Genomic DNA, 24,386 nt, shown 5'->3' on the forward strand with positions numbered 1-24,386 from the left:
TCCTTAGAACCCAGCATGAGGTTAAGTGAGAAAAAAGGACTAAGTGGGTCTGATGAGCGAGGTGTCACTGAAACAAACCGCATCAGGACCCAGCAGTACCGCAGGCCTCTTACCAAACTCCAGTCTTTTTTTGGCTTTCAAAGCAATTTGGAAGCCAAATTTCCTTACACCATTATAGCCCTATGCGTAAAACAAACCCACCAAACAAAAAACTCCTCATAGGCACCCACGCTGAGGCGCTGCGAGGCCCTGCAGCTTTGGGACTGGCGACAGGAACGCGCACGTTCTACAGCGCCCCAGGGCTCACCGTGCGGCACCTGCCCGCCACAGAGCGCAGGCCAGGCCGAACGAGAGGCCGAAAATGCGTCAGAGCCTGGTTTGTTTAAAACTAGACGCACATGCCACTTGCTTTCCAGATTTCCTCATGTATTGCCCGCCCCCCCTTCGCCTGCACGGCAGCGGAAGATACGGACGGCGGCGGAGCCCGGCAGCGCAGGCGCGGCAGGAGGAGGAACAGGAGCGGGGACGGTGCTGCCAGGCCCGGGCCCGCCGCCTGGAGCAGCCTCTTCCCGGGCCTGAGGGGCGGCTGCCATGGGCAAGCGGGTGGCGCTGGTCCTCGCCGGCTGTGGCGTCTTCGATGGCAGCGAGATTCACGAGGCGTCGGCGGCGCTGGTGCACCTGAGCCGCGGCGGCGCGGAGGTAGCGGGGAGCGGCGGGGTGGGGGGGTGTGTATGTGTGTGTATATGTATATGTATATGTTTATGTATATGTATATGTATATGTATATGTATATGTATACGTGTGTGTGTGCGGCCCGGCGTGCCGTGTGATACAGCAGCTGAGTGTCCTCCTGTCCGTGGGACCAGAGCCCCTCCCGGTTCCCGGTGGTCCCCGCGCCGCCACTGCACACTACAAAGCCTGTTCAGCCATAATCTCTCTCTTTATGTTGCCCTCTTCCCTGTTTCATTTATCCCCGCCCAAAATCCATGTTGCCTGGCCCCCTGACAGGAGTTGAGGTCGCAAACAGGCAGCTAGCTGGACAGAAGACTGAAAAAGGATCTCATTAATGCAACTAAATTATTATACTAAAAGTCATGCCTACAGGTCAAAAAGACCCCTGCCCAGGTGAAGACCGTTCCCCTGAGCATGTGTAGAAGGTAACTGGAGTTACAAAACTTGTATGGAAATTACCAGTCAATCATAATAGAGGGGCTGCACTTGGAGAGTTACTAACTCTGAAGTTCCGTGTATAGATAATGGCACAAAAAGTCCAGTGGGTGTGCTTGATTTGTGGAATACCACCAAACACCCGGGCTTGCACAACTCTGAAATAAATAATCAATGTCTCTCTTGAGTGTGTAATTATTGTCTTGTTGCATACCAGGTAATGAATCCAATTGTTTTGGCAACAGTGCCAGACTCTTTTCAGTGGTGCCCAGTGACAGGATGAGGAGCAATGGCCATAAACTAAACCACAAGGAGTTTGATCTCAACATAAGGAAGAACTTCTCTACATTGAGGATGGCAGAGCATGGGAACAGGCTGCCCAGGGAGGTCGTGGAATCTTCCTCTCTGGAGATACCCAAAACCCTCCTGGATGCATTCCTGTGTAATCTGTTCTAGGTAACCCTGCCTGGTCAGGGGGTTGGACCAGACGATCTCCAGAAGGCCCTTTCAGCCCTAACAATTCTGTGATCCTGTGAACCCGGGAGCAAGGAGCAGCTGGAGACCTGTCCTTTCTCCTTTGGCCATAGGGAGCTGAGAATGGGTTAAAATTCTTTTATCTTTCTTCCACTTGATTTTGCAGCCATCACAGGGGTTCATCTGCTTGTTTTCTGCTCACTGTTTCTGGGCTCTCTTTGGTAAACTGGGACTTCTTGGAGAAGCCTGGGCCAGGACGCAGTGGTGTGCTTTGGTCCCATCTGTGACTTCAGATGGGAGAAGCTGGTCACTGTCTGTAGCCACACTCAGGTGTGTCATGGTAACAACAGCACCCTCATATCTAGCACAGAATTGCCATCTCTGAGAAGTTTGCAAAGGAAGCTTCAAAACACACAAGGAAACAGATCCTGTGGTACACCTGTCACAGAGCTTGATATTCTGATGCAGCGTTCCCCTTTTGTGTCTAATCAAAATCAGTCTTTCCTTTCTGCTGCTGGTGTTTTAGGACAGCTGGTAACTCTGATGTTTGCTCTAGAGATGCTTGTAAAGTTTGCATCTTTTAACTTTTTAATGTCAGACTTTTTTAGCACTTTCATTCCATAACAGCTAAGAGCAGCCTTTCTTCAAAGTCAGCTGTATGTCCAGTTGGGCTGCTGGTATAAATTGTGGTGTCCTGTTTGTCCTTGGGGTTGTCCGCCATGGCAAACTCAGTAAGTTTAATGTTGGCATAAGAATACCCTCCTGTCAAAATGCTGCAGGAATAGGATGGGGAGAATGGCTGTGTTTACTCAAGCTAATATATCATATGTGTACTAGTTTGAAAACAAACCAGTGGGAGGCACTAAGTCAGAATAACAATTTAATGGAAATTAAAGAAAAGGGGAAAAAAAGGTAAAAGAAAACACTGTCAAACTGACAGAGTCAAGGTACAACCTGACACCCTGTTAGGCAGGGTGGTGGTAGCAGTCTGGTAGAATGGTGGCTGCAGTCCTCTGAAGCAGTGATCCTGTAGTAAAACAGTCTGCTCTTCCTCAGGAAGTCCAATAGTGGCTGTGTAGCTCCTGTCCTCTGGAAATCCAGTGGGAAGCCGGTGTCTCTGGTGTTCAGCCTCAGATTATATCCACGATGGGATGCTTGGTTCCTCCCTCTGGGCGGGGCATCTCACAATGGGGTAACGAGTCATGAGGCCAAGTGTTGATTAGGCTCATTAACAGGAGATAGTCCGGAGGGAGTTATCTCTGAGTCAGGTGGCAGGACAATGATGGGCCATTAACAGAAAGATAGTCTGGGGGGAGGAGGCAAGGAAACACTGCCCCACCTGGTTTCAACGGCTCCTGAGGATGGTAATAGAATACACTGCAACCCAGGACAATATGTCACTTTAGATATTTAATGTGCTAGATTCATCCTGTGGAATTCACTTAACGTGGATAAGAGGCTTCAGGGACAAAACCTATTTTCATTAAATGATCTTTATTGTGACAAATATGTATGAGTTCTGTTTACATTCACAAAATTGATTCATCTCTCTTCTAGGTGAAGATATTTGCCCCCAATATTGAGCAAAGGGATGTAGTCAATCACCTAAAAGGAAGTCCAACAGAAGAGAAGAGAAACGTGTTAGTTGAAAGTGCCAGGTTGGCAAGGGGAAACATTCAGGATTTGGCTGAACTGAAAGCTAGTGAATTTGATGCTGGTAGGTATCACATTTTCCCTGGCAGGTATCACAAAATCACAGAATATTGTGTGTTGGAAGGGACCCACAGGGATCATCGAGTCCAACTCTTAAGTGAACAGCCTATACAGGTGATGAAGCGCACAACCTTGGTGCTATTAGCATCATGCTCTGACCAGCTGAGGTCATCTTTTAAAAGAAAATGATTTGTGATTTTTTAACTCAATATATTTGTTGATTCATAGTTCACTAAGTAAAATGCCAGAGTGATGTTTAGGTATTAAGTTATGCATCCCACCATTCCTTCTTACTAAAGGTTGTGAAAACTTCACTACTTACTTGTGGACAAGAGCACTGACCAGAGTACAAAACTTGGGTCAGAACTCCATTACATGGCAATGCCTGAATTTCAGGGCCTCTGAAAATGTTGTCAGAATAGCAGGTTACCAAGTAGATTATGTTCCGTGTCAGATGTGAGTATATTCTGTTTTAATTATGTATCCCCTCAGCTGCTGATCAAGTTCTACTAAAATAGTTTATGGATAATTTTTTATTTAGAGACCACAAAATTGCCTTCCAGACGGAGGTAATTCTAATCACTTTTAGAAATGAAGAAGCATTACGAGGAAATCACGACTTGCTGAAGATCTCTTTCCAGAATATTCGTAGTACTGTTAAATACTGCCTTCATGATTGGGCCCAAGTGTTAATTTTGAAGTTTTCACGCTGTTGTAAGGCCAGCAGAGGGAGCATGTGTATAACACAGAGAAACAATTCTGCCTGCACTGTACATGAGTGGTTGGTGTCAGGGCTGGGCAGGAGGGAGTAGAGGCTCACAGATGTTTTCCACGTTAATTTCATGCTTTTATAACCCAGGCTCGGGGGGATTGCTGTAATAACTGTTAGAGGGAAATAAATCCTATTAAGTTTGAAAATTAAAATCCTACCTCAGAGATTTCAGATAACGCTTGAAGGTGAGCAAAGCAGAAAAGGAAAAATACTAAAAATGCAAAGCTTCTTGATGTTGCATGTTGAAGTACTTGTGGAAGATTCTATATGCTTATTGGAGAAAGTTGATGTTGTGCACATTCCATATGGAATCACCTTACTTTGATTATTCTGATGGTTATAAATCCAGTAAATAAAGGAGCTGTAAAATACAATCTGCTTATACAATTAAATGAAGATTAAATGCACCTAAAGGGTTGTTAAAACTAATTTATAGAAAGACAAATTAGCACTATTTTAAATCAGAAATTACGTTATCAAGGCTTTTTGTCTCAGAAGATCCTATGTTACAATGTCCATTTTATATAGAATCCCCTTTGTTTTTACTGTGTTAATCTATTTTTAAAGTCCAAAAGTAATTCTAGGGAAGAAGAAAAGCTCTTCTATAATTGCTTAAGCATCAAAGTAAAACTTGAGAGTTCATTACTATAGAGGGTCAAATCACTGTTTGCATTACTCCCATGAATTCCATACTTGCGCTTTTAACTAGTATTGGTCTTTCTTCAGATCCCTCTTCCTTATTGAGGAGTACATAACAAATGGTGAAGCTGTTCTAATGATTAGCAGATGCGTGTGAGGTCTCCTGTTTGTCCCTTTGTTGCTTTTTGAAACAAGATTAAGCTTTCTGGCTTATATATAACCTACATGGTATAAAAAAGTGTGCAGTTAAACTTTTAACTTTTTAAACCCATCATTTATGGGTTACAGTGACATTGTAAAACTTTCAATACAGTAACTTAACAGTCCCACGGATACCAAGATTACGTTGTAAAAAAGAGCTTCTGTTTGGTATCAAATTTGATAACTTTTAGCAGTGCCTTATATTTAAGCTTTTTGGTTTTTTTCTTTTTTAGGTGGTTTCGGTGTAGCAAAGAATCTGTGTTCCTGGGCTGTAGATGGCAAGGACTGTACTGTCAATGAGCACGTGAACTCCACACTCCAAGCCTTCCACAGTGCTAAAAAGCCCATTGGTTTGTGCTGCATATCACCAGTTCTGGCAGCCAAAGTCTTTCCTGGCTGTGAGGTTACAGTCGGTCAAGATAAAAATGTAGATGGAAGGTAAGAAGGAATGGATGGAGAATTAGGATTAGGAAATGGACAGGCTTCTGTGCAGGAGTCTCTTTGGTACCAGTAAACCTGGGGAAACTTAGTTACTTTTGAGAAAAATTAGTGACAATTTTCTCTTGCATAATAGTACTAGGCACAGAACTCTCAGGGCAGACCGAGTGAATCCATGAGGTCAGGCGACTTGTGGTGCTGCAACCAGATAGACACTGTCTGTGATACCATAGAATTGTTTAAGTTGGAAAAGTCCTCTAGGATGGTAGAATCCAACCTTTAACCTAGCACTGCCAAGCCTCCACTAACCCATGTCCTTAAGTGTCATGTCTACCTGACTTGTGAATGTCTCAGATGTTCTGTGATAACATTTACAGACACATTACAATTAACAGTGAAAGCTCTAGGTGTCCTCACCTCTGGCCTAAACTATCATTCTTTGAGCCACCTTTATTGTGCAGTGTGAGGGCTCACAAGTCACGGGATGTAGCATCCATCAGTCCTAAAAGGGACAGAACAGGGGATGTTTGTACCATCATAGCTGCACAGACACACTAGCGACCAGGGATATCAAGTTATTTTTTCCCATTCCATTCATGGCAGTTGAGTGACAGATTGCAGCCCATCCTAAGCGAGATCCAGCATTTGCTTACCCAATGCCTTTGAAGGCCATGATTTATCTTGCAAACGTGTAAATGAAGAGCAGGCGTTTGGCCAGCTGGCATTCAAAGACTTGGTGCCCTGTGGTAGTTTGAGTGGCTGTTTAGATCGTGTCTCTGGGCTTTTGTCTGCTCAGGAATTTTTAATAAAGTTTTTCTGGTGGTGGTGGTTTGGGGCCACTTTAGGGGGAGGGAGATGAGAACAGGGCCTAGCAGAAGTCAGTACTGCTTCAAGAACTGTCAACTCCCAATAAAACTTCTGAATTAAATTTATCAGCAGCAGTAGTGAGGGATTGCATCTGTTCCTCCCTTATCAGAAGGGAAAAGAAGAAATCAAAATCTCTACAGAATCCCAGAGGAACACCTTACATGGTGGTGTTGGAAAAGGTGGCAAGTTCAGCTGGCTTCCCTCAAACTTTTGAGGATCAGTTATAGCTGCACTTCGTATCATCTTCCAAATGTAACAAAAGATTGTTAAAAACTATTTCACCTTCTGACATATTGGGGCTCCGCATTTCAGACCTTGTTTTCAGAGTATTAGATCACTTGATGTGTCCATAGGGAATAGGAAAATCTGATAGTAGCAGCCTCTTTAACTCCCTTGTCATCATCAGCTAAAGAGTCATGTAGATATTATTGTAGTTCTCTCATTCAAGTTATGTATGCAGAATTTTATGGCTGTGTCATCGCTTTATATTAATTAAAGTCTTTTTATTTACAGATTTCCTGATGCTGAAACGGCATCTGCTATAGCAGAGCTTGGATGTAAGCACATTTGCAAAAATGTAAATGAATCCCATGTGGATAAAGCCAATAAAATAGTTACTACCTGTGCTTTCATGTGCAAGGCTCCTCTGCATGAAATCTTTGATGGAATTGGAACAATGGTACAAGAAGTCCTGAAGCTTGCCTGACTAGAAGTGTACAGACTTCTCCAAGGAAATCAGTGTAGCTAAGCATAAACATTTAGCTTCCTTTGAGTGAATTAATAAAATAATGCAACTGCTAAACTTCACAGTTCCTGGTTTGTTTGGTGTGGTGGAGTGTTTTTTAATATTTAATACATCCGATGGTTACTGCTGAATTTAACCTATTTATTTCTCTTTAAAAATAGAAGCCATATGTTGAAGGTGATGGGGGGGTTCTTTTTTTTTTTAATGAATCCAAATGTATTCAGTCTTAAAAAGACTGAATGGGCAATGGGGTTTTATCACATCACTAAAGGTTATCAGTAATTCACATTTGCTGTTACCCAGCTGTAATGAAATAGCTGTAAATGAGTCTGATTACCTTCAGTATAGGTGAGCAATTCTGATTTCTAATCAGAAGGGAAAAATAAAAGAATGTGGTTATTTGGGTTCTTTTTTCCCCTTGCAAGTCTTTAAGCAAGTATTACTAATGGACTTCTGAATTTTTTGCAGAGCCCCTAGGTAAACCAACTTTATAAACCAAGATCCAGCACAAATGAATGCATTGTATGTGGAAAAGATACACGTTTTGCTCTAATAAAAGAAGTAATTTCAGATTTATTTAGTGAAATGAATTAGCTTTATTTCGTGATTTTTTTTTTTGCATACATCAGTTAGTGCCCTGAGGAAGATAATTTTATATGTGTTAGAGTACATGCTTTGATCTTACAAAGCTGAACAAAGAGTTGGCAGCTTCTCTTAGAAGCTCAGTCTAGCAAGGCTTTGTATTAGAGGAGCAAAAAATTCCCAGAATTCATTATCAAGGTTCCCTGTGGACACTGAGTTGTCTGGCATAAGAAGTGCTCTGGTGTTCACAGGTCTCTGTCACTCCTGCCCAGTGTAGTGTAGCCCACACTCTGCTGGGCCTGAAGTAACCTAAACCGACACCACGTGCTCAGTGTCTCCTGTAACGGGGGCGGGAATAAAACGGGAACAGACCTATACCACACAGAAGCCAAGAGGTGGAACTGGAAAGAATGCCTTTATGAGAGGAGGGTGCAGCTGTCCCTCACGCTCAGCACTCGTGTGAGCAGGCTGGGCCCAGGCCTTTGCTGCCTCAGTGCAAGAGCGATCGCTGCAACGATGCCTGACTCGCTGCAGGGTATCAAGTGCTACCACTCCCTACCTGGGCTGTGTTTATTTTAGCACAAATGTCAACGCTCATATGTAACAGGTGGCCTCTTCAAGGAGATTGTAGAAATAAATCTACAGAAATAAATATATAACGGCTCTTGTTCTCTGTACTTCTAACTGTGATGATTTTCATGGACACAGCACTTCCATACTCTTCCAGAATTTGGATTTCCTGTATGGAGTTATTTAGGAGCAACAGCACACAGATTTTTGGCAGTAGAGCAGGGAGATTTTTGTGCCATGCACAAGCAGTGAGTGCTCTGCCTCTAGAGGTCCAAAGATAGCTGAAGTTGGTTGTGCCAGCAGAGGATCTTCTGTTCAGCCTGACTAAGCCGGGCACATAATCACCAAATTATTTAGTTAGTTAAAATCCACAATATTGGACTGAATATGGTTCTTGTGTTATAGGAGTCTTATTTAAAAGTGCTTGAGTCACTAAGTAAGAGTTTGTCCTGAATTTTGCATTGGCTTTGTGAAGAGCAGGTAGCTGTTGGCTGGAACATTCAAAGGAAGCGCAGCTTCTCTGGAAGCGCTCTAGCTGACTGTCCTGATAGGAATGTACTTAACACAGAGCAGTCCTCTACTTTTTCCAGGTTGTACACGGTCTCTACAATGCCTTCCACAGCTTCAGCAGGCAGAATGCCAAGGGCATTGGATTGAAACTTTTCCTCCAAGTCCTCCTTTTTCAGAGGTTTCCTCCAGTGCCCGTAGAAGGTAGTGCAGCGGTCGCTGATCATGTTGCCATCCTCAAGTATGATGCTCACTTCGCAGTAAAGGCTGTCAAAGCTGGGGGTGTTGTCAGGAGGGTGCTCCAGCTGTGTTTTGCAGAGGAGCTCCTGCAAGGCTGGCCGGTGAACATTCTCAGTGGAGAAGGACTGGACTGACATGCTGCCGTCCAGCAAAGCAGAGCACGCAACAAACTGGAAGGAGTGTCGTGCTTCATGCTCTGAGGCTGGGCTAGGTCTGTTCACATATTTGACCTCAGGGACTTTGAGAATGACTTTCTCAATTTTATCAAGGGGGAGCAAGTTCTCACTGCTCTCCACAAGCTTCCTCCTAACAGAAGATGCTGCATCAGCCACCCAGTGTGTTGCAAGATGAGCAGGAAAGCGTTTGATGGCCACATCTTGCTGGTCCAAGAGCCAGGGGTAGGACTGCAAGGTTGGCAGAGTCTGTGGGTTGTAATCTGTATAAAAGGCACCCATCCCTGACTCCATGTCCAAGATCTGTTTGTTTCCTTCAAGACCCTGTAAAGCTAAGCAAGCTGCTTCCAATCCGTGCTTGGCAGCATTCCCAACGTGGAGGGGCTTTATCTGGGTTGCTGCATTAGCCAGTGGGGCACCTGCATAGGAGGCAGCAATAGCCAAGGCATTTTTACATTCCAGCTGGTCAAGAGCTAACAGTTTAGCACAAGCTGCTGCACTCCCCATTGTACCAACCACAGCTGGTGGGTGAAACCTGAGAAAACAAAAGTATCTTCATTACCAGATTACAAAACCTCAAATTCACTATATACAAAAGCTTTTCATTTATTGCCATGGAAAATGGATTGGGCCATAAAGAAACACACATTCAGCATTCACGTGTGGGCCAACTGAGAGTTGTCACTTTTCCCCAGGAAAAAGTTAAACTGGAATAGTACTGCTTGCAGTAGGTCTTCCCAAGAAGGCAACTGAAACATTAGAGCTGCTCATAGTTCAAAGCAAATTTATAGTCACATATAAAGTTATATTTATTATTATTTAAATTTATATATTATTATAGATCTATAAAAATTCAAAGTAGGGAGATCATCTCCTTACTGTGAATTGATCAATGCTTTCACAAAGAAATCTATTAGCTCAAGAGTTAGGAGTCAAGTGTATTTACATGTAAAATGAACCTTCCCTAAATTTTCAGATAAACAGCCCTGTATTTTAACTGACATTTAATTATGTATATTAACACTGATTAAAAACCACTTCCACTCAACTCTCTACTTTAAACATTTCTATGTACCTTTTTGGAATATTCTTGGCTTCTCTGGAGAAGTGCAGCAACCTGCCTTGCACTTCAATTCCCACATTGAAAGCTAAGAGCAGATCAAGACCAGAGATTTTTTTCTTCTGAGGAAAGGCCTCTGAGAGTGCAATCACTGCGGAGAGCACAGCCCCGGATGGGTGTGTGGCTGGATGCCAGGTGTCATCGAAGTCCATTGAGTGCACCTAATGTAAAGAAAAGCATTGATCTGTTGTTAAGAAATAAACTCTGACTTGACAAGATTGCCTCAGTCAAATGAAACTACTGTAACTGGTATAAAAAAGTACAGAAGAACTAAATCTTCCTTAGAAAGCAAAAAATTCAGAAGTCTTTTAAAGACCTTTACTCCCAACATGGCTGTCTGAGAAGTGGCAATGCAGCAGAGATCTTACCTCAAAGGAGTATAATTCTAATCCAAGTTGTACCAGCCTGAAACCAGTGTGACACTGATTCCTTTTTTCTGCAGTTGGCTTTTGCTGCTTTAATTAGACTGGTATAATTAAATCAGATGTTCTAGGTCCACCATGTGAACAGTGAATTTTCACTTTCTCCAAAACATAATGAAATATAAACATAATGAAATTACTTCCCTGGTGCTGCAAGTGATGCTGCTATTAGGACTTGCACCATAAAACTATAGCAGTTAAATACTGCTAAATGAAATTTATATCATCAGAGCTACTTCTCTGGTGCAACCATTCACAGGCAACAGGCACAAGACTGCAAATGTACAGGAGGCCTTAGCCTGAATTTTCAGCATACTGAAACAAGACCTGTTACACAAGGAACCAGACTCCCTGGAGTGCTGGGACTTAGGAGAAAGCTACAGTCTTAATGTGGAATGAGCTGCTTGGCTCAAGAGACTATCCCAAGTGGTGCCTTCTCTTTCTCATGCCCAGAGCCCAGCTGCTCAGGAAGATTTTAGGTGTTCCCAGCTTGGCATATGGCTGCTGATCTGGTAGCTGATGGTCCCCAACAGTGCAGTCAGTGTCTGTAATGAACTGCTTATCAGACACATTCCTTCCCCTCACAAAGTTTTGAGATCCCCCAGGGACCTGAGAGCATCAGGGACAGCATTTTTTATGTAGCATAGTAACACCTCAAAAACTAAGCTTTCACATCTGTTCACTCATGTCTTACTTTGGAGCAAGCTGGTCAGGTTTTGCCCTGTAATACTGCGATTGTGCATTTCTGAGGACTGTTTCTAAACAGATAGAAGAAAACCCAGCCTCTGCCTTGAAAAACTTTGATGCCATGTGGGAAGATGCCTTGCAGTGCAGGATAAGGAAATTTGTGCCCAGTACCCTGTAAGCTGTATTTCTGGCATCTTCAGTAAGTGCTTAAAATTGATCTGTGACCAAGATGTAAACTGAAATGATCATATATATGCTAACAGCCAGATCTGAATATCACAAGGGCTGCCAGGAGCTGAGAGGTACCAGATCTCATTTCCAAGGTAATTTTCTCTACATTGGAAATGAGCTGTTAAATTGGACCTCTGATATTGTTGTCACACTAATTTAAATAGGCTTAATATTACTATTTCTTTGGTTGGTCATCTTCCCTAATTTTGCATAATTGCCAAATTTGTCAACCCCACCTCTTGTGCATCTTTCAATTTCAAATGGTTTCAGCCTCAATCTGAATTTAGACAAATGTCTGGGGAGTCAGTTACTGCTTTAATGACAAACTGTGTGTCCAAAATTTATAACTGGCTTTTGGAAACTGGATAACTGAAGATTAAGTTGCCTTGTGATATTATATGTGTATGTATCTATATGTGCCTCTGTCTGGGTTTTTCTGTAGCTGTACTTTGCCAATTGGCATGAAATTCGGATCCCAGTGAAATGAGGTAGAGCTAGAGTGTGTCTTTTTAAGCGGCTACAGCAAGGTTGTAACCTTGCTACAAGGTTACCAGCTTGTAAACCGTAGAGTTCTGACATTTGACAACAGCCCCAAGTCCCACATTAAAGGTAAGGGATGCTGTTGAGTTTGGATCACACATATATCATACCTTAAATTTAATCTCACTAGAAGGAAGTTGAAGCACATTAGGAGAATAGTCTAGGAAAGTTTTGTAGCAGGCGTCAGAACAAGCTAAGATTTTTGGAACATTCTGTTCTCTATAGAGCAAGAATGGCATCAATTTGTATGATTAAAGAGCAAATAAAAGAGCATCCCTTACAGCCACTCCATTCACAAAAGCTGCATACAGAGGAGGCAGTCGGAAATCCAAGTGGCCCCAGATGGTACTGGATAAATCTGAGCTGTAGATCTGAAACAAATTGACATCAATTAATTCAAAGTCCTGAACCTAAGGATAAATGTGCATTGCATCTCTGATGTAACTGAGAGCAGACCATGCCCTCTCGGGACCTAACTGTTCCCTTTTATGAGAAAAACAGTGTTCCTTCAGAAAGTATGAAAAGAAACTCAGTTTCCTGTTTTCTTATGTCCTGTTCCACCCAAACAGAGCTCGGAGGCAGACCAACACCATCCATCTGGCCACTCAGTACCTTCACACAACCTCTGGCTACTGATGCCCCTTCTCACTACCCACTGACAAGTCCCTCAGAATCACAGAATCAACTGGGCTGGAAAAAACCTCTGAGGTCATCAAGTCTGACCTAAACGATGACAGGACTGTCATCATCTTGTTGAGGAAGACGTCTTGTTAAACGGTTTTGTTTCCAGTGTTTTAGTAAGACCCTGAGTAAATGATAGATGGCCTCCTGGTGCTGCAAACTGAATAAAACAGCATGAACTACCATGGCTTGGAAAGGGGAATTCCCTGTGGGAAGAGACTTACTGGCACACAGAGCTCTGGAGCACAAGTCCCACTAGGCAGAGCTGAATGAAAAAACAGTGGGATAAACTCCTCTTCATTGATGCACTCCTGTGTTGGGAAGGCTTCTTTTCAGGGCCAATTACTCTGCTAGCATGAGGAGAGCAAGACTAGAGGAGAAGCATGGCTAATGTACCTCAGACAACAACTATGTTTTATGGACTGCAAGTAACCCACTGCTAACTCCCCACCTCTTTAACAGTTCCTTGATTTGAAAGGCTGGTGATAAGTGATGTTTACTTTGCTGATGCTTTTAATAAAATATCATAGGTGAAAGAAAGGAAGGGGTTCTTAGCTGACTGTGTTTGTAGAGGGGGATCTTAGCATACAGGCTGATACATAGGCTTCTGCCCATCCAGAGTGGAAAGTAACTTGAGCACTGAAGTTTCACTGTCTCCAGTGGGAAGAACACCATTTCTTTCTTTCCATCCACAAAAGAATTTCACCATGGCAAAATTTCCTTTTCATAGCCTAAGTTTTCCCTTGTTTGCTTAAAGCTAAACCTGAGGGTGTGCTATGAATAGCAGACACCTTACCTTGCTGTACTGTGTCACTTTTTGGCAGACCTCGGTGCTGGTACCCAGAAGCCCCACTCCAAGAGTATCCAGAATCATTCGCTTACTTCTCTGAATTACTTGATCTGTCAACTGATTTGCATTCAAACCATGAATCACCTTGGCAAAATTTCCTGTAACTGTCTGGGAAGGGAAAAAAAAAGAAAAAGAAGTAGATATTTCTCTATATTTAAAGGAAACACTATTTTAAACTTTTTCTTTCCTCTTTTTTTCCTTTCATTTTTGGGTTTCTGACTAGCTTGCTGGCCATTTCTGCCCCTGCTTACATGAATTGCATCAGCAAAACCAAAGTTTGAATTCTTCCTCTTTTTATTCCCAGAAATGTCACTGTGTTATTTATATTTTATTTATGCTTTTATCATTATCCTTTTCTGTTCTGTATTTCTTCTGCTTTCTCCCTGAGTCCTTGAGAGTATGCACTGCAGGTGCTGTAACTATGCAAGATTATCTCTGTCATCTCTGTCTCTATCTTATCCCCATTTCATCTCCATCTCCATCTCTAATGACTATGTTTTTACTTCTATTTGGGAGGTGTGTGTGTGTGTGACACACACACACACAGACACCCCCCCCAAATAGAAGTAAAACCATCTTTCCCATAGCACCTGCTTATTGGTATTGAAATCAGTGGGAGAGTAGCATTTCAAGCCAGTGTACCCACTACCACACAAGAAGGCAAGATTTAATCTCCCTGATTAGCAGCCTTACTATCCCAAATCTTGCTGAGCTTGGAGCTCAGTGGGAGGCAGGAGTTGTCAGCCCTACCTTTCACATATTGCTCATAGCTCCCAGCTCCCATTGAATTCACTCTCAGCTGGAGTCCCAGATTTTCTCCAAGACAAGGTCTTGCCTCTTTGAAAAGCAGTGGCTCCTTGTTCCTGGATCCTGCTGCTCTGGCAATTATATATATTTATTTTCCTCTCCTATTGAGCAATGACCCATTATGCAAATTCAACCTGCTTCTTGGCTGTGAACTGTTGTTAGTATCTCTATTAGAAAATAATCTAAAACTTCCCTTTCTGGACCATTAGAAATGTCCTGCTGTAGAGGTACATATTATTTGCCACCAGTCTATACACACACTTTCTTTTTTACACTGGCAGTAGTGAATATTTATCTTCTCTCTCTTTGGAAATTATCTCCTTACCTTTCTCCTCTTCCTTCCCCTTCCTTTACTCCCCTGCACATATCCACACAGAGTGGTGGTATTTCCTTTTGCCCTTCATTTTTCTGAGTTAAAGAAACCAAACTGTTCTCTCCTTTACAATATGGACTCACCCCTACTATGCTCGTAAATTTTCATTACTTTGTTCACACTGGATTCCTCTTTCCCTAGCAATGGTGACCAGAATTGTACCCATCATTACAACCCAGTTCTCACTCACACTTGTAGTGAAGCATTAAGATTATCTTGAAGAAGCAGTTACAAGCAGTTTAAAGCAGGTGAATCACATATCCTGTGGTGTGATAGGCACCTACTGAGACATACGGAATGAGGATATGAAAGCTTAAACAGAGAATCGCATCTTACAGTGCAAAGAAAGAAGACAGTACCTTTGCCCACATCTTGCAGGGGTGATGCAAGGTCCCAGAGAGAGGCAGCAAATGAGTGGTGGCCAGTGAGCAGGGGAACTCACTCTCTCACTGTTTATATGTGTCTGTCTGAGGTGGGGAAGGGGTTACGCCTTTTTTACTTGTGCATCTTGTCCTGCCCATTTCCTCTCCTGCCTGTAAATGTTCTTTTTGCTTCACTTTCAACTTTCCTCTGACTAATTGTACAATAAACCTCTGGGACACATGTGATAGGACTTAGCCAGTCATGTTTACATGTTGTGTAAATTAATACATGCAATACTTCATTACCAGATAGAAACTGATTCAAGTGTCTTACATCTGGTAGCATGGAGAGGTGTGCGGAACCACGGTAATCCATGGATAGCTCTACTGGTTGGGAAAGTCCAGTGCTAGACTACAGGATGGCAAAGGTTTTTTTTAGCTTAAACAACCTGTTGTTAATTTGTTTTGGTTTTTTCTTCTTTTGCTATATGTCTCATCTCTAACACATACAATTTAGCCTTGGGAAATGTAGAATTTCATCTTCATAAGAATTTCAGACCATAAATTGGATTAAGACAGTTCTTGGCACTTAGAAGTGTTTTAAAAGCATGAATCACTGTGTGTTAGTGATAGATAGGGAATGAGAAATCCCTGCCTATCCCATCAGGAAGGGAGCAGACCCCACAGGAGCATGACTAGGGGCCACTGATTAATTCTGAATTAAGTAATGATGTCTGAAGTATGGGAATCACCTGGATTAGGGAACAAAGTATCAAATCTTGGCTTTGCAGACCTGCACTTCCATGAAAAGTACTGCCTAAAGCTTAATCTAGGAACGTCAGCCCTTTACTGAGAATACCTCCAAAATTTTTGTAAAGCCTTATGTAATTCCTGAGTGCTTCCAGGCAGATAACAGCATGGGTCAGGAGGTAAAGCTAAACATCGATTTGAGTGGTTCTAACCACTACTGAAAGGTCCTGTTTCAGGCTGTGTCCTTCCCCCTCTCCTGCCCCTGGATACATAGTCCTCCTTGGGCCAGCCCTGATGCTGAGCAGACCCATTTCTGAGCTGGTCCAGCCTGTCTCCAGAGCTAGCTCAGTGATTCTCAGCAGTCAGGCATAAATGAGTTTCATTCCCTTGGAAATGCAAAATTAAATCTCACAGCACAAGCAGAGGGAGAGAGGAGTAGGGCTAGCAGTATTCTGTGAAATTTTGGGAGGGCACGGACACGTAACGTGAGAGAAGAGGGAATCAACTGTTCCAGAGCAAGCTCTAACCCAGACATTTGCCTATTTTGCCTGTGCTTTTAGACAGTTCTGCTTTTGGGTGTCATCTTCTGGTGCTTAACTTGATGCTGAAAATTGCACTGGGTAACAAAGAACCCTAAATGATAGAAGTGGTGATGAGTCAGTTCACAGATACAGCCAAAGAGCCTGAGGCCCGGGACTCCTAAAACCCAGCCCTACAAACACATATATGATTTTGCGCAGGCTAACCTGCATGATGTGAAAGCTCCATTTAAACCCTTGTCCTTTCTTTTAAATATGAGCTGCTGATCAGCATGGCTACTGAACTTATTCGCACCCATGTCTCTATGAGTATGCCACAGTTTCCTCACCCATGCAGGTATAACTTGCATCTGCATAAAACATGTCCTAGTTCCTGGGCGACATGTGCTTTGCCAAATCCTGACCCCACAGGGAGAGAGAACCAGAATGTGCATCAGTGCTTCTTCCTTGCCCCCCATATTTCCACACTGAGGGAAACCTCAGCGGTAGCCTGGATGTAGAATTACCTTTGGAGCTGATAAAATCTGGCCCACATAATGGGATTGCTCATGTTGACAAGGTTGGCAGTGGTAGAAATGTTAATAGAAGTTAATGCTATTGGGCTGAAAAAGGGAAAGATTTTATTAACTTTCACTTTTGTTCCTTCAGCTCATTCTTCTCTTCAGAAAACTGCAAGAAAATATTTGTATTTCAGAACCACAGAATCACAGAGTGGCTGCAGTTGGAAGGACCATCTTGTCCAACCTCTAACAAGGCCATCCAGAGCAGGCTGTGTCCAGTTAGGTTCTGAATATTTCTGAGCACAGAGGCTCCACAGCCTCCCTGGGCAACCACAAAAAAATTACATATTAAATAAAAGATATTCAAACCCAAAAGTCCATCCTCTTTTTCCATTACCTTTGAGATTACATTTATAACCCCATTCTGTTTCTCATTTCTTTCTCCTCCTCAAGTGAGATAGAGGTCCTGCTGCCTTAATCCCATGATGAGACTCCAGAGTGAATCTGGATGGGAAAGAGAACTTGTGATGTGCCTTGCAATGTGATGTGCAGTCACGTGCTGCTAGCTGATCTCAGATACATGGTCACTTCTTTCTGTGATCTTGACTGCAGGAGGGACTGTCCCATGCATTGCAACAATAACATTAGTACTATTTAAGGACTGAACTATTACGAGAAAGTGACTTTTTGTTAAGAAAAGAAAGAAGTGGAACTGTACATTTGCTTGGGAAATCAATTTCCAAACTGTGCTCTGCAGACCTCAGACTCAGGTGTACACTGTAGACTGTAAGGGAAAAGAAAGCAATATGATTATCACTGCAGGGGGAAGAGGCATCTATACAAAGTCCTGTACCTCCACAGCAGAATTCCTAGGGGTCTAAACAGAAGAAGGTTGAAAATCAGTGACTGAGAGTTTGGTACAGGCTGTCTACCCTGACAAAGGGAATCTGCTGCTTTCCTCTTCTTTGACACAATACACATGGTTCAGCAATTTGGGCAGACAATTTGTTAAGTAGAAAGTGTGGTGGAAAGACAAAATGTGTTCATCCAGATGCCATTTGCAGCATCGCACGCAGCTACAGTAACGAGCTGTGTTGATTACAGAACAAGGCTTTAGAAAACCAGTGCCCCACAGAGTCTATTTTCTCCTGCTGACATCACATTTTTAAGCTCCTTTTTCCCTTCTTTTGCCTCCTGTTATTTTATGCTAAGCTCTGCCCACACCTGCAAGCTGTATGTTTGCAACTGAAAGCAATTTTGACCCTAGCCTTGTGCTCCTTTTGTTCTAAGGAAATATAAAAACGTGACAAAATACGGAGTCCAGGCTTCCTTTTCTCTAAGCCAGCTTTTAAAAAGTAACTTTATTCATGGCCTGTGCTTAGATGAGAAAACAGGAGACAGGTGCCAATGTGCTGTGGTTACAGAGACTCTGCTGTTGCTGTGAGTCTGAAAACAACTTACAAGTGCAGGACTTGCTCTTTTTCCCTCTAGTGGGATATTTTAATTACAGTAAAAAGGTGAGAATCTTCGTGAATTGTCTGGAATAGATGGCTTGATCTAAAACCTGTTAGCAGCCCTACAGCCATAACTCTTCAGATCCTGTAATATTGCACCTACTGTTGTTATAGCCCCTGTGCCTCTTTTTCCTCAAGCCTACCCTCCCACATTTACCCCAACAGTGGGTACTGAGCCAGACAGAAATAACAAACAGCAAATGCAATAGGCAATGATTGCACCATGAAATGTACTGTCCTGGAAATTTCTAGCCTACAGTAGTTCTCTTATTCACTTACTTGCACAACTAGTGGCAATGGCAGTGAAATCTCTGAGAAGTTATCACCCTTGTTTGTTTTTTTTTTCAAAGTTGCCAGAGCAAATCTTGGAAGTTCCCATCCATATTCTGGTGAAGGTTGCTATGAGTCAATGTGCTGGTCAGTGCACTACATTATACTACCCTTCTTGCCTTCCTAAATTAGCAGTGCTATTCCTAAAGGCAATACCTCAAGGTTCATTTTAACTTGTGATATAGATGCTGGTTTGCTTAAATGAGCTGTAAGATAGAGGCACCAGACATACCTGGGATATTCGCTTAGGACCACATCCAAGACAGCATCATTTATGGAGTAGTGCTGTTGCTGCCTGCTCCTAGGTCGCCCTTCCCTCTCCCTGAGACTAGTCAGACAAGTCAGGACTTGCCCCTGCCATGTGCTCTGAACCTATTTGTTCTAGTGCGTGGGCAAAACCAAAAGGAACTCAGACTCAGGAGCAGTGTCTGATTGGCCGGTCACCCCGGTCCGCCCCCAGCTCTCGCCTTTCCCTTCTCGTGAATAAAAGAGAGAGCTCAGAGTGGGCCCACCCTCTTTGGCTCAGCTCCCTTCTGTGAGCCGCTTAGGTGTGTCTGTGTCTCTATTGAAAGCATCTGATTGCAGGAGTAAGGCATGAGCCAAAGGCTATATTTCTCCCTCTTTGCTTCTACTGGTGGTGTCAGCTTTGCAGCTGCCATTTTGCAGCTTTCAGAGCTACTGAAATGCTGGATTGCCCGTGCTACCTCTCTAGGCTGCCCGAGGCTTTCTAAGGCGTTGAACTACGAGCTAGCCAGTAAAAGTGCTGTGAGTATTTCCACATAATGCGAAGAGGCCTGGTCTATAACTGTGAGAAGACACTGCAGCTCTATGAAGTTCCTGTTGATCCAACGTGCATTTTAGCTCTCACCAATGCTACAGCTTTTAACTCTTTTACTGGTGCCACCACTCAGTTTTACCCTGTCTTCTGCAGCATGCTCAGGCTCTGCTGCAACACTGTGGATCACGTGCAGTTCTCCGGTGGAAAGACTAAGGGATGAGTCTCGGGGTGCTTTGGGGGCGGGGTCTTTGATGGTTTATGACACCTTCTAAGATAGGAAAGCTGCATGTCATGTAGCTGAGCCAGTTATGCCCCATCAGAAGGGATGAATACCTTCAGGCCTACGTGTGAATGTGATCTTTCCCAAGGTGGGGGGGTTTTACACCCAAGTGGGAAGTGTAAGGGAGGACAATTGGCATGATAAAAAGCACCATCCCACCTCTGCAGGGCCTGCTTCTTATCGACCTTCTATCTTACCTGTCTGAAACCCCAGAATCTCTGGTGGTGGGTGTTCACCCACTCTGTCTAATTCGGATTAGAGGTTTTGCCACCACACACCCAGAAACTCATCTCCTCCCCTCAGTGGGTGCAAACCCTCCCCCAGCAAAGCACCCTGCTGCCTCTGCAAATGGCCAAATGTTTGAGCCATTAAGCATTAACATCTCAAGTCTCTCCCAATGATCTCCAGTATGAATAATAGCAGTGGGTGTGGGAGATCACATAGGTTTTGTGTACCTGCAGTTTCCATAACTACTTCTTGTTTTTGTTTTTGGCAGCCTGTGGCAGCCTGTAGCACACATTGCTCTCTTAATCAAAGAGCAGCCCATGATGCCTATATTATGTGTCCAAAATGCAGCCAGATGTCATTACATCTACATGCCATTACATGACTTGTGCTATTTGGGGAGATGATAAAACTTGACTAGCATAAATTCAGAGTTTGATGAGCGGAAACCAAAATACTGAGAGCACATGTGAGGGATGTGGCAATTTTAATTAAATTACCAGCGGAACTCCGGTGGTGCAAATGAGGCGTTACCCACTATGCTGGGCTGTGCATCATACACAGAAAGGTACCAAGCAAACTGATGCTCCTGATCACTTCAGAGCAAGGCCAGATGTCAGGACATAATGGCAGGGTGGTGGTGGTGGCCCAGTGGAGAGATATGGTATCAAGATCTAGTATCCAACAAGCTTAAACATTAATTAAGGTTCTCTGCATCTAAACTAGTTCTCAGGGATTTGGCATCCCTAAGAAATTATCCAAGATTCATTACAAGCTTTTGTATGTGCTGAAGGGGCTAAAATAACACCTATAGCATATACAGCAAAACCAGAATGAATAATAAAGCAGCATTCTTCAAACAGAAACAGGCTTTGGGAGAAAAAAATCTCCTAATTTTGTGGGAGTCCATCATTTACCTGTCAGCAACTGCAGATGGCTTGAGACAGGTACTGGAAGATGCTGTGTGAATTAGCAGAATTTTTCCTCCAACTTCCACAGCAGACACTTTCTCTCTTGCTCTCGGCTTTGTCCCTCCCAAACATAGCCCTGCCTGGAAGGATTTAAACAATGAATCATGTTAAAAAAGCCACAGAGTACTTGTTGCTAATGGATTGCCCACTCTTCAAGCTTGTGCCATGAGTTAATTTCCACCCATTCCTCCTAGCTGCTGGACAGAAACACCTGTTCAGGCATCATGCTTTCATTGAGGTCCCCAAGGCAGCTTGGGCATCCCATGAGTGACAAGTATGTCCCTGCTCTTGAGCATCTCTTTTGGGGCATTCCAACAACTGCAGAAAAAGCTTTTTCTTCATCTGTGGTTGTACCTAGCTAGATCATGCATTTTCCACCCTGATATATTTCTAAAAGTGCCAAGAAATATTGCAAAACAGCCTGAAATTACACTTTAAATGCAGCAGTCTCTGATTTATGGTGCAATTATAAAACATGTCATGGTAGTTATTAGCTGTGAGATTGAGTATCACATATTTCAGACTGTAAAACATACTGAGGAATTTCCAGCTGTGATTGTGTATTCACCTCTAAAGAGGAAATGGGCTTAATTACACCAACATTTATAAAAGGGAGAAATAACAGCAAAAATGGAAGAAAGGTTAAATTTGAACACAAGAGCTGTGAATACATAAAACATTTATATTATTACACTTGTAATTGAGCATCTAAGCAGAAGCTAATGATTTGATTTAAATTGGTCCTTTTTACATAAGTAGCATTTGAAGAATTTTGGGGTTTAGAATTTATAATGACTCTATTTTTTTCCTATGATTACTCATCTTCAGCATAGTAGATTCAACCAGATGCAGGAAGAATTAAAAATCAAGAAAAATAACTACTTTCACAAAATGATAGGAATGATCAACCATGTTGATGCTTCAGTATTGGCAGGGTTTAAAACTATTCACCTAAAAAGGAAACCTACCATCAGATGTAGTGGGCAGTATTTTATTTACCTTTTCCCTCCCTGCAGTAGTTGGAAGATGCCCCTCCTTGTGTGGCCTTGAGTTATTGCAGGAGCACTAGGGTTAGCTGTAAGGAAAATAATGCGATGTTTGAGTCTTGCGTTTATTTATTTAAAGAGGTCATATTCAGGGAGAATAGATGGTGTTAGTGGTACCACAAATTCACACAGCTTATCCTCCTGGACTTCAGTAACTTGTTTGCATAGCACAATGCCATCACTATGACTGTGGGGTTTATATAATACAGAAATAAACCATTCTTATTTCTCCTTTCCACACTTAGAAGATTTCTCCATTTCTGCAATCTGGCTATTTCCATTCTTTATCAAACTGGGAAGTTTTGAAGTCTGTTTTGAAGTCTATGTTTTCTTTGGGCATTTATTTTCCTTTTTTCTTTCCTTGATTTGGTATGGTATTTTATTAAACTCAAGGAGGGAAGGCTGGGGGGGTCCAAAAAGACAAGAGGTACATTTTTCCCCCCCATCTAATTAAATGAATATCAAATTGATACAAGCGGCTTAGATTTTAAGGGTTAAGTGCTGTGGGTACTGCTAGTACTGCAAAACTTTGCAGGTGCTTGCTAAACAATGTACTGCTTGCTGAACATTTGTTATACCGGCCAGGCAAAGGGGAAGGATGTATGGGAGGATAAGGATAGGATGCCAGACCATTGATAAGAGGAAGAAACCATGACCAGAATTCCTCCTTTCGGACCTTGGAACTGGCTCGAACCAGCTTTGGGGTTTGGACTTGGACCAGGACCTCAGAGAGTATGCGCATGGAAGCAAGGTGAAAAGTTTAAGTCTGAGGTAGAGTGTTTACTTCATCAGAGGATGACTTTACTTCATCCCAGAGACCCCGGCCCATGATCACCAGGCGGCACTGCGCAGGTGTAATAGAATGCTAATCTAATTATAATACGAAGCAGAGACAGACGATGAATATGTATAGGCGTATTGTGTAACTTGATGCATATGTAATTTGTATGTATTTGTATATGCTGTATATATATTTCAAGCTGAGTACTGCAGTCGGCACGCATGGTTTTTTGGGGCTACCCTCCATGCGTCTGGCGCCACAATAAACATACCTACTTTACAACTTTTGAGTTGTAGAGTCTCTTCCACGTATCAAAATGAAAGAGCAGTGAAATGTTATGGCCCATCCTAGGCCGTCAGCACAATTGCAGTGGGGTGTAAGTTACTGTGCCACCGGCGATCCACAGGGTAGGGCCAATGCAATGCTGTTTCACCACAAAAAAACCAGGAAGCTGCCTTTGGCGGCAACTTGTAGGAGACAATTTGGTGTCTGTGGTGCCTATGAAAGAAAGAATAAATCTGTGTGGTTTTTAGCCCGATCCACCCATTGCTGCTTTGTGCTTCTGTGTTCAGCTGCTGCTGCCAAGGGAAGGGTTCCTAAGGAGGAAGGGGATGGCTGATGCAGAGTAGATTTTCCTCACAGCTTCCTGCTGTCTCACTCTACTACCCTTGGCAACAGGACTCTCCCCCACCTGCCCAGCCCAGCCCAGCCCTGCACTGCCCCTTTTGTTCCTGTGTTAGCAAGGGCCAGGCATATTTCCCCATGCTTGTCTACCCTGTGTTTACTCTGGGAAGCTTCTCCAGTCAAAATCAATTAGTGAAGGTGGATGGTGACAGTGAAGGAGGAGAGAAGAGAGAAAAGAGAAGATATATGACTGTGTGCAAATAAAACATGACATGTCTCAAAAGAACACTAGAAAAGCACTGGAAATTTTTGTGGGGCAGAGAAAGGAAGGAAGGGGAAGAAAGATACCCCAAGCCCTTAAATATTCCCACCTACTAAGGCCCCCTGATTCCTCATAGATCTTCTCTTCCCAGGCCCCAGAAACATTCCTATGTTCTGATAGAGTCAGATGTGTGGTCAGCTTGCTCACTGACTCCAGGTGAACAATACTGCTGGGTCTATGGCCACCCTCAGCATGCTGTGCTGTTTATTGCTCCTTCCTTCCTTCTGGTCTGAGTCAAAGTGTGGTCAGTACCCTGGGAAACCCCTGTAAGGCTATGAAAAAAATGGGCTTCAAAAGTTCACTAAGTTTGCACAAGAGGGTGGGCAGTACATGAAGATGAGCAGAATTCCTTCCTCCATGTCACTACACCACGAAGAAACCTGTAGTGGAGAGAATCCACCCAAAGGTCCCACATCATCCCTGAGCCTGAAGGGCAGTGTATCCAGAGCCTGCCCATAGGTTTCTGTTGTTCCTGTGCTCTGAGAGCCACATGAGAGCCTTCACAGGAAGGATGGGAAAGCCTGGAAATCCTTATCTTCAGATCAGGCATTTCTGAATATTTCTG

The 24,386-nt window shown here is 43.1% G+C and overlaps 2 protein-coding genes across 4 annotated transcripts; one reads left to right on the forward strand and one right to left on the reverse strand.

Moving 5' to 3' along the window:
* Nucleotides 1–481: 481 nt before the first annotated feature.
* On the forward strand, nt 482–7,078 carry LOC121672642 (glutamine amidotransferase-like class 1 domain-containing protein 3A, mitochondrial). Its single transcript, XM_042045383.1, has 4 exons — nt 482–699; nt 3,199–3,379; nt 5,200–5,404; nt 6,785–7,078. Exons 1-4 carry the CDS (start codon nt 592–594, stop codon nt 6,975–6,977), a joined length of 687 nt encoding a protein of 228 aa, XP_041901317.1. The 5' UTR covers nt 482–591; the 3' UTR covers nt 6,978–7,078.
* Nucleotides 7,079–7,569: 491 nt separating this feature from the next.
* Nucleotides 7,570–22,128, reverse strand: LOC121672641 (cis-aconitate decarboxylase-like). Of its 3 annotated transcripts, XM_042045382.1 has the most exons (6): nt 22,048–22,128; nt 20,995–21,128; nt 13,566–13,727; nt 12,370–12,459; nt 10,164–10,369; nt 7,570–9,623 (listed from the first exon to the last, which is right to left on the reverse strand). In XM_042045382.1, exons 3-6 carry the CDS (start codon nt 13,641–13,643, stop codon nt 8,669–8,671), a joined length of 1,329 nt encoding a protein of 442 aa, XP_041901316.1. In that variant the 5' UTR covers nt 13,644–13,727; nt 20,995–21,128; nt 22,048–22,128; the 3' UTR covers nt 7,570–8,668. The 3 variants fall into 3 exon arrangements, with proteins under 3 accessions (XP_041901316.1, XP_041901315.1, XP_041901314.1); XM_042045381.1 differs by lacking the exons at nt 20,995–21,128; nt 22,048–22,128 and adding an exon at nt 19,027–19,123; XM_042045380.1 differs by lacking the exons at nt 20,995–21,128; nt 22,048–22,128 and adding an exon at nt 15,159–15,263.
* Nucleotides 22,129–24,386: the final 2,258 nt, after the last annotated feature.

Source organism: Corvus kubaryi, unplaced genomic scaffold, assembly GCF_017639235.1.
Source record: "Corvus kubaryi isolate FWS band 111438036 unplaced genomic scaffold, C.kubaryi_AGA036_p1.0 64806, whole genome shotgun sequence".
Classification (NCBI taxonomy): domain Eukaryota; kingdom Metazoa; phylum Chordata; class Aves; order Passeriformes; family Corvidae; genus Corvus; species Corvus kubaryi.

Excerpts from the sequence above, each read along its gene's own strand:
- LOC121672642 (XM_042045383.1), top strand. The coding sequence starts at position 592 with ATGGGCAAGCGGGTGGCGCTGGTCCTCGCCGGCTGTGGCGTCTTCGAT. Across the intron at positions 3,380-5,199 it reads TAGGTATCACATTTTCCCTG|GTGGTTTCGGTGTAGCAAAG; the intron begins GCAGGTATCACA and ends TTTCTTTTTTAG. Across the intron at positions 5,405-6,784 it reads GATAAAAATGTAGATGGAAG|ATTTCCTGATGCTGAAACGG; the intron begins GTAAGAAGGAAT and ends TTTTATTTACAG.
- LOC121672641 (XM_042045380.1), bottom strand. Across the intron at positions 12,460-13,565 it reads AAGTGACACAGTACAGCAAG|ATCTACAGCTCAGATTTATC; the intron begins GTAAGGTGTCTG and ends AATTTGTTTCAG. Across the intron at positions 9,624-10,163 it reads GCCAAGAATATTCCAAAAAG|GTTTCACCCACCAGCTGTGG; the intron begins GTACATAGAAAT and ends TTGTTTTCTCAG.